Here is an 8684-nt window from a genome sequence, read left to right on the forward strand (position 1 = left end):
GATGCTCTGGTACAGATGCCTTCTCAGCCTGGGGATTTGGTGGAAGGTATGTGAGAGGACCCCAGGTGTCAGACCAGAAAAGGGAGGTCATGACCCTGAACTCTCGAAAAAGCCAGTTCTGAAGGGTTTTTGAGGAGAGGCAACAGGGATGCTGTGGACTTCACGGAGAGGGCCTTGTTTCGGCTAAAGGAACTGGTTCTTCAACTAAAGCCAAGAACCAGTCCAGCCTTATTGGCAGCTCCAAGGGAAGCGTGCCCAGAAGGGAGAGACAGACACAGATGGGCCAGGGCAACAAGAGAGCACCCTAGATTGGGCTTTAAGCTAGATCATATGGGGTTAACTGAAGATCCCCATTTCTGCCTCAACTCCCAGTGTAAGAATCCCAGGAAAGGGCAAGGAGGATGGAGAGGGAAGATACGGAGATAGTTAGAGATGGGAGAAGGGGACACTCAGGTGGAAGCCAAGACCTCCGAACAGCAAGGGGGCCACAGGGCAGGTCCTCCCCTGAAAGAGCAGATGCCTGCAGGGAGCCAGGAGCGGTAGGGTGGGGCCATCAAAGGGAGCCAGGAGGCTGGGGTCCTTGGCTGACTCAGCCTGGAGCTACAGCCCCAGCTGCCCTGTTTCCTGTTGGAAACTCTGAGCTGACAGCATGCTCCAGTGGCAGGCCACAAGGCTGAGTCACCAGCAGTGCTTGGGGCGAGGCTGAGGGGCAGCAGGGAGGGGGGGGGCTCATCACTGAGGCAGGACAGCAAAACTACTCTTTGGGGTCTGGGCTCACCAACCCCAATTCCATATCCCAGGGGCAGTGTTGCCCAAGAGAAGCCTGGGAGCTGGGAGGGGTGGGGAAGGGGGAAATGGAGAATGGGGAGAGAAGAGGAGAGGAGAGGAGAGGAGAGGAGAGGAGAGGAGAGGAGAGGAGAGGAGAGGAGAGGAGAGGAGAGGAGAGGAGAGGAGAGGAGAGGAGAGGAGAGGAGAGGAGAGGAGAGGAGAGGAGAGGAGAGGAGAGGAGAGGAGAGGAGAGGAGAGGAGAGGAGAGGAGAGGAGAGGAGAGGAGAGGAGAGGAGAGGAGAGGAGAGGAGAGGAGAGGAGAGGAGAGGAGAGGAGAGGAGAGGAGAGGAGAGGAGAGGAGAGGAGAGGAGAGGAGAGGAGAGAGAGAAGAAAGGAAAGAATGGAAAAGGGAGGGGCTACGGGATCACCACATCTACAAAAAGAGGGGAGACAAGGAAATACCAGGCCTCACACCACACTCACTGTGAGCAGGGGACCACAGGAGTTGAACTGTACAAATTGTCCTGCTGTCAGGGACAGAGAAGGGAGAAAGATGAAGAGGCAGATGGAATAAAGTAGAGGAGAGGAGCCCAGGCATCCTGGCTGAAGGGATTTCCTAAGTCCTTGGGCTGCCTTGAACTTCCAGGAAGCAAAAAGGACAATATTTGTAGAGTACTTAGCACTGTGCCTGGCATATAGTAGGCACTTAATAGATGCTTTCCTCCAAGAGGGGCCGTAACTGTGGCCAAACACAAGAGGGCTCTTGAGGACCTAATTTTGCCTTAGTCTCCAGGAAGATGGAAAGAAGACCCGGCAGTGTGTCAAAGCACTTGGAGGTTGGCAAAGCACTTTGCAAACATCATTTCATAGCATCCTCAATGATACCCCAACCCTTTGAGGGAAGTACTGCAGGTCATTGTTATCTCCATTTTGCAGATGTGGCTCAGAGAAGTTAAAAGGATTTTCCCCTAGTAACACAGCTAGTAAGCACCAGAGGTGGAATTAGGATCCAAATCTTTTTTTTTTTTTTTTTTGCAGGGCAATGAAGGTTAAGTGACTTGCCCAGGGTCACACAGCTAGTGTCCAGTGTCTGAGTCTGGATTTGAACTCAGGTCCTCCTGAATCCAGGGCTGGTGCTTTATCCACTGCGCCACCTAGCTGCCCCCTCAGAGTCTCTTCTGACCCCAGATCCAGAGCTCTTTAAATTATACCACACTGCTTACAGGATCATGAGGAATATCTATTCTCCTACCCGCAACCACAGTATCGGATCTAGTACTAGGAAGGACCTACAAGGTCATCTAATAAGAATAGCTAATAATAGCTGGCATTTATATTACACTTAAAAGTTTGCAAAATGAAAAAAAAGTTTGCAAAATGCTTTACAAATATTATCTCATTTTTATCTTTGTAACAATCCTGGGAGGTAGGTACTATTACTGTTTTACAGATGAAGAAATTGAGGCAGACAGAAACGAAATGACTTGTTCAGGGTCACCCAGCTAGTGTTACACTTGAACTTAGGACTTCCTGACTCCAATTCCATTTCACTTCCTAGAGGCCTTTAGCATAATACCCTCCCCACCTAATCACCCAAACACCAGGTTAAGTGACCTACCAAAGGTCACGTAGGTAGGAAGCATTAAAGGTGGGATTTTCACCCAGGTCCTCTGGGCTCCTTTTCCCACTGTGTCATCTTACTAAATCACCCAGTGCAGTTCCCAGAATCATGCTACACATCTCCAGGCACAGGCTTTTCACCATCCTATTCTGTCAGGGGCCCATCTTTCACACAACCCCCTTTTTCTTCAGAGCAACCCCTTGGGTTGATGGATGAACCCTCTACCTCTTGGGATCCCTCCCTCGGGCTCCACGGCCCTGTACCATTCCCTGGGCATCCTTCCTGTCACTCCTTAGCCGACTCTAACAACAATGAAACTGAATAGGGATCAATGCAAAGTCCTGAAGTGGGGAGTTCAAGTTGTCAATTGCACAAATAATAGGCAGAGGGAAACATGGAGAGAGAAAAGCTGTTCTAAGAGAGGCCAGGAGGTATCATTGGACTTCAAGCTACATGTGGAGCCACAGTGCAGGACTGCAGATAAAGCCCCACTTTGTCCAGGAGGCACAGAGAGGGTCTCTGCCCCACTGAGTTCTACATGCCACATTTTAGGACACTGACAACCTGAAGCATGTCCAGAGGGTGAGTGGACTGAAAATTAAACTCTAGATAGAAGGATGGATTGGAGGGCCTGGGAATGTCTAAGCTAAAGAAAAGAAAACTTGGGATGGGGGTGGGCGTGATAGCTTTCTTCAGGTATTTGTATTCCCTCACACGGAAGAGGGATTAGACTCATTCTGCTTTATCCCAGTGAGCAGAAGCAAGAACAATCACAGAAAAGTGATTTAGGTTTTTTGGGGAGAGGAGGTATAGGGAGGGAAATCTAGACCTGTGATTTCATCTATATGAGGAAACATCTAGTGAGCAAACTCCCTCAAAAAAGACTGAAAAATTTAGAAAGAGCTGACTTCCTGTAGTCAGAAGTTAAGTGACTTGTCCAGGGTCACACCATCAGCATGTGTCAAAGGCAGCATTTGAACCCAAGTCTTCCTGACCAGTTCTCTACATCTATGTTTCCTTTCTATAAAACTACCTTGGGAGGTAGTATCCTCCTCATTTAGACCTAATATTCTAGGTACCTGCCCATCATTTCCAAGGCCCACTTCTAACTTCCTATTCCCTTCACTGAAGCTCCCCAATTTGGGGCAAGGTAGGGTCACTGGAGGCAGTAACCTATCTACCCAATCAGAATATAAAATAAGGGAAGAGGCGGGGAGAAGGCTGGCCCGAGACAGCCTGGTCATTGGTCAAGTCAGAGCAAAAGGAAGAAGAAGTGAGGGGGAATGAGAGGTGGTCAGAGAAAGGGCGGGTAGGGGGGGCAGAGAAGGAAGCTGTCTTACCCAAATTCATTATTTTATAGTGGGGGAAACCGAGTCCTGGAGAGGTTAAGTAATTCTCCCAAGGTCACAGAAGTACTAAATGACAGAGCTGGGAATTCAACTCCATACCTTCTAACACCAAATCCACCATTCTTTCCACTCTACTACACTCGGCACTGCAAGGAGAGAAAGAAGGGTGGGGGTGGAAGGAGTAGGCAAGGGGAACATGAGGAGCCCGGAGAAGGGATAGGAGGATGGCAAAGAAGGCAACTGGGGGAAAAGAAGAGAATTTACAAAGCACTTTCCCGGGGATAACTCTTTGAGGTAAGTAATACAGGTATTATTATTCCCATTTTATAGATGAGGAAACTGAGGCCTAATGAGATTAAGTAAATGACTCACTGTGACACAAACTAGTAAGTGCTGGTGCCAGGATACAAAAAAACCAATGTTGCCGACCTCCACATCCTGCCCCTGGGCCCTCAGGAAGCCCCCAGGGGGCCTCCCAAGCCTGGATCTATGCTGAGCTGGAGAAGAGGGGACCCCAAGTTTCTAGCTTCAAGCACCCTCCTGAGCCAGGTCCCCGGGGGAGAGAGGCTGGGGAGGAACAGGGCCCTAGGCTGAGACTAGTACTGGGCCAGGGGCGGAGCCAGCTCAGAGCAGCTGTCCATGCCTGTCCAGAGCCCTAAGAAGCATGCCTGCCTCTAGCACCCCCAATGCTCAGGCCCTAAACTGGGCCCCTTGCACCCTGCTCCCAGCTCAGCCTCAGTGCCCGGGGCTCTGCCCATTGACGAGGAAGAGGAGGAGAGGGAAGGAGACCACCAGACCTGCCCATGTCCCACCTCGTGCCAACCCCTGGCAACGCTTGAGCATCCAGCCAGGAGAGAGAGGGTGACACCTGCTGGTCTCTTTGAGGTCCCCCCCACCCAAGAAAAGTGACAGAGATCCCTAAGGCTCCCTAGGGGTCCCTCAAGCTCGAGGGTCCCAGCTGTCCCACCCCCAATTCCTTTCCAGACAGGGGGCTGCTGACCTGGCGCAGGGGTGGGCTCTGGGGCACTCCGTGCCAGGCCCCCTCGGGAAGCAGGCACCACCAGTGGCTCGGTCACCTCCTCATCCTCCTTCCGGCGATAGGCCTGCCGCTCTTCCCTGGCACTGTCAGGCCGCTTGGGAGGACAGCTCAGGGGTCCCTGCACTGTCTGCACCCGAGTGGGCGCCCGACGGGCAGGAGCCACCATGGCCACGGGACGGCGGACACGCTGCAGGGACGCAGGCACAATCTCGGGGGGAAGATGCAGGTACTGGCGCAGGTGGGCAATGCCCTCATTGGTGAGGTACCAATAAAAGTGGCGCCAGGCAAAAGTCTCCCTCACCAGGCCTCGTGCCCTCAGTGAGCCCATGGCCCGAATGACCTGCAGGTTGGTGACCCCGCCTTGCACATGGGGGTGCAGGCTTTGGGGCCGGAGGTCCTTCTTGGCCACCATCACCCCTTCCCTGAAGAGCAGCTCATAAATGGCCCGGAGCTGGTCCAGGGGCATGAGCATGCCAGCCACCATGGTGAAGACCGGCAAATGGGGAACCGGGGAATCAGTGATCTGGCTGGGACTGCGGGTGGAGCCCAGGGAGAAGAGGGAGGCAGCAGCAAGCTGGATAGGCAGCTTCCTCTCCCTAGAGCCAGGCAGGCGGCCGACCGGCAGGCAGGCAGGCGGGGCACAGGAATGAACAGCAGGGCAGCCGGTGGGAGTGCAGCAGCACAGGCTCCTCACTAAGACGGCAGGGAGGGACAGCACTTAGCACATGCCCCGCACTGAGCTCCGTGGATCTCCCTGGCCCAGCCTGGGCCCCGGGCCCCACCCCCTCAGCGCTGCCTGCCAGGCAGCTCAGTCCCAGCCCCCTCTGACTCAGCAGCCAATGGGTCCGCTGCCCCTCCCGGCCAGACTGCCGCCACTTGGCTGGGGAGGGTGCTTTGGGGGAAGAGAAAGAAAGGGGGGATGAGGGGGCTCAGCTCCCCCGATGCACCCCTTCTCTAACAGCAATGACTTCATTTTGGAAAGACTTCCTTCAACAATCTTAAGAGGGGGTGCTGAGGCAGGGGCCAGATGGAAATCATTGACACAGAAGATGGGGGAGGCACCAAACAGGGGCTGGGAGGCCTGTTTGGGGGAGACGGTAAGATGGGGTTGTCAGTGACTATTGGGTCGGGGCTGAATGAGCAGAAGGTCTGAGGCTCCAGGGTCCCAGCAGAAAAAGACAAAGAGCTAAGCGAAGACCCTGGGAGGGGGCTGAGGCTGGGCCGGGCAGGGGAATGTGATGGAGCTCAGAGGGAGAGGCATTAGCTTTAGAGGCAGGAAAGAGCATTCCCCCTGCTTCTCCCCCTACCCCAAATCCTTTGGGAAGGAAGCGTTTTCCCTAGTCCCTGAGGGGTCAGACAGACTAGGTCAGCCCGGCTAGAAGGGCAGCTGCCCCAGCAGCAGGGCCCGGGCACCCACCCTCTGCTTTTCCTGGGGACTCTGCAGAGGGGCGCAGGTGCCCCAACACCCAGGAAGCATTCCTGACTCAAGTCCAAATCCCCTCCCCTTAACTTTTTCTGTGCCAAGTTTTATTAAGAGCAGCACTGAACACTCTGTTCCCCAAGGTGCCAAAGAACTTCCACCTGCATCCTGGAGCCAAGGATCAGCAGGCGCCTCAGGAGGCTGGGCAGGGCTGTCGGGGTGACCCCCACAGCAAACAGAACTGGGCAGCCTGGCCCAGAAGAATCTGTCTTTCCAGCAGCCATCGGGAAATCAAAATGACCCTGAGGCTGTCTTGCTCTGCCCCACCCACGTAGCCATACATTCCAAGGAGGAGGGAGGGGAGAGGAGAACAGGCCCTGGATGGGGTGGGAGATGCTGAGCACACACTTCTTCCTGGGGGCCTCGGCCTCAGGTTCCCGGGGGCCGAAGCTGGGGACTGGGGAGTGGGCAGAGAGGGGGAGGGTTGAAGGGAGCTGGAAAGAGGATTAGCGAGGTGGGTGTCAGCAAGAAAGGAGGAGACAGGTGTGTGTGGCCGGTGGGGGGAGGGAGGAATGGATAAGTGGGTAAGGAGGGGCAGGCGGAGACAGGTCTGGGAAGTGAAGGGATGTGTGGGACACAGTGAAGATGAGGAGGGAAGCATGAATGGGAGACACTCCCAGGGTGGGTGAGAGGTTCAGGGACGGGGGGGGGGGGGAAGGGGGGTGCAATTAGTGGAAGAAATAACCAAGGGAGACAGGTGTGGGCAGACATATGCGTCCTCACCCCCAATGAAACACCCTCTCATTCATTCACACACTCAGAATCTCAGAGTCCAGTGATAAATAGGGCAGCTGGGAGAAGGGGGGGGGGCCAGATCCGGAATGGGAGGGAGGAGGAGGCAGTAGGCGTGGGGGGCGGGTTTAATGGGGCGGTCGCTATGGCAGCAGGGAGCACACAGGCAAACAGAGCATCCCCCACCCCCTGACGTGGAAACTTTGAAGTCAGAGCTGAGTCTGGCCAGTTCCCACAGACCACAGAGGGATAGGAGAGGAGGGAGGAAAGGAGGGAGAGAGGCCCTGGCACCGCAGGGCACAGGGGGAGGCACAGTCTGGGGGAACACGTTCAAAACCATCTTGGCTGTTGACATCCTTCCCCCAGTGCCTTCCCCCAGTGTCAGGGAGATAGAGGGTTCAGAAAAGACCAGCTCCCAGGAGAGAAAGAGACAGAGCCCAGGATGGCTGGTCAATGAGACACCAAAGGCAATCAATCCCCTAAGGTTCAGAGATTGAGAACTCTCCCTCCCCATTTCTCTCTCCTTCAAACCCTCTACAACAGGGGTGCTTGATCTTTTTCTTCGTCATGGATCTATTTAGCAGTCTAGTGAAAACCGTGGACCCCTCCTCTCAGAATAAGATTTTTAAATGCATACAATAAAATACAAAGGAATACAGTTATAGTGAAATGCAGTTATCAGAACAGTAAAAGTTCCAAGTTCACAGACCCCCTGAAATCTATCTAGTCTCCCTGGAACTAAGGTTAAGAATCCCTGCTCTAGAGCCCCCGTCCGACCCCCAACCAAAGATTCACAGGATGTCAGTGTTGGGAAAGACATAACCTCTCAGGTCATTTAATCCAACTGCATGCCCAACATGGGGATCATCATCTATCCTTTGCCTGCTTAGATGGCTTCTAGAGTCGGCTCATTGGACTTTGTGAAGGCTCTAAAGGTTAGAAAGTTTTCTAACTCAATGGGACGTTGAGCCAAAGCTCTTTGAAACTTGTACTTCGTGCTTCTTATTCAGTTCTCTGGGTCCAAGAAGAAGCAGGAAACCACAGAATGACAGGGTTGGAAAAGGACTGTTCCAACCCCCACCCACTAAGGAATCCCCACTATGACATATTGAACAAGTGGTCGCCGGCTCTGCTGAGCCACTCATCCCACTTTTGGACAGTTCTCATTGTGAGGAAGTTTTTCTTTACATCAATCCTAAATTTGTCTCTCTCAGACTCCCCACCCAGTGTTGCTAATTCTGCCCTCTGGGGCCAAAGAGAACACACCTAATCCCTCCCCATGTGACAGAGCTTCAAATACTTAAAGACAGCTATCAAGTTCCCCCCAATCTTGTCTTCCCCATTCCTGGTGGTTCAAGGTCTGTAAGTTTCACCAAAGGCAAATTCACAAATTCGCCCTTTTGTTTCTGAGGATTAATATCATGAAGGAAGACCAGACTTGAGAGCTCATCTCTGCCTCTCACACCTACAAATTGTGCGACCAAGCAGTGTGACAGGTCCCTCAACCTCTCTAAGTCTCAGTTTCCCTATCAATAAAACGGAACCAATGAATGCCTTTAGCACCTATTTTAGGAGGTTGTTGCAAGGCTCAAAGGAGAGAACATGTCTTGAGAAACTTTAAATTCAATCCTTCTTCAATTCGATTTTATTCAGTTTGACAATAATTCACCCACCATAAGTGAGGCTTTGGCTGTC

At 53.2% G+C, this 8684-nt stretch overlaps 1 protein-coding gene across 1 annotated transcript in view; it reads right to left on the reverse strand.

Annotated features, from left to right (window-relative positions):
- Positions 1 to 5407, reverse strand: part of PLEC (plectin) — an 82821-nt gene extending 77414 nt beyond the window's left edge. The window contains 1 exon segment of the mRNA XM_043975003.1: positions 4739 to 5407. Within this exon segment, the coding sequence (XP_043830938.1) occupies positions 4739 to 5261 (523 nt within the window). The 5' untranslated portion in view covers positions 5262 to 5407.
- Positions 5408 to 8684: the final 3277 nt, after the last annotated feature.

The sequence above is a fragment of the Dromiciops gliroides genome, chromosome 1 (assembly GCF_019393635.1).
Source record: "Dromiciops gliroides isolate mDroGli1 chromosome 1, mDroGli1.pri, whole genome shotgun sequence".
NCBI lineage: Eukaryota > Metazoa > Chordata > Mammalia > Microbiotheria > Microbiotheriidae > Dromiciops > Dromiciops gliroides.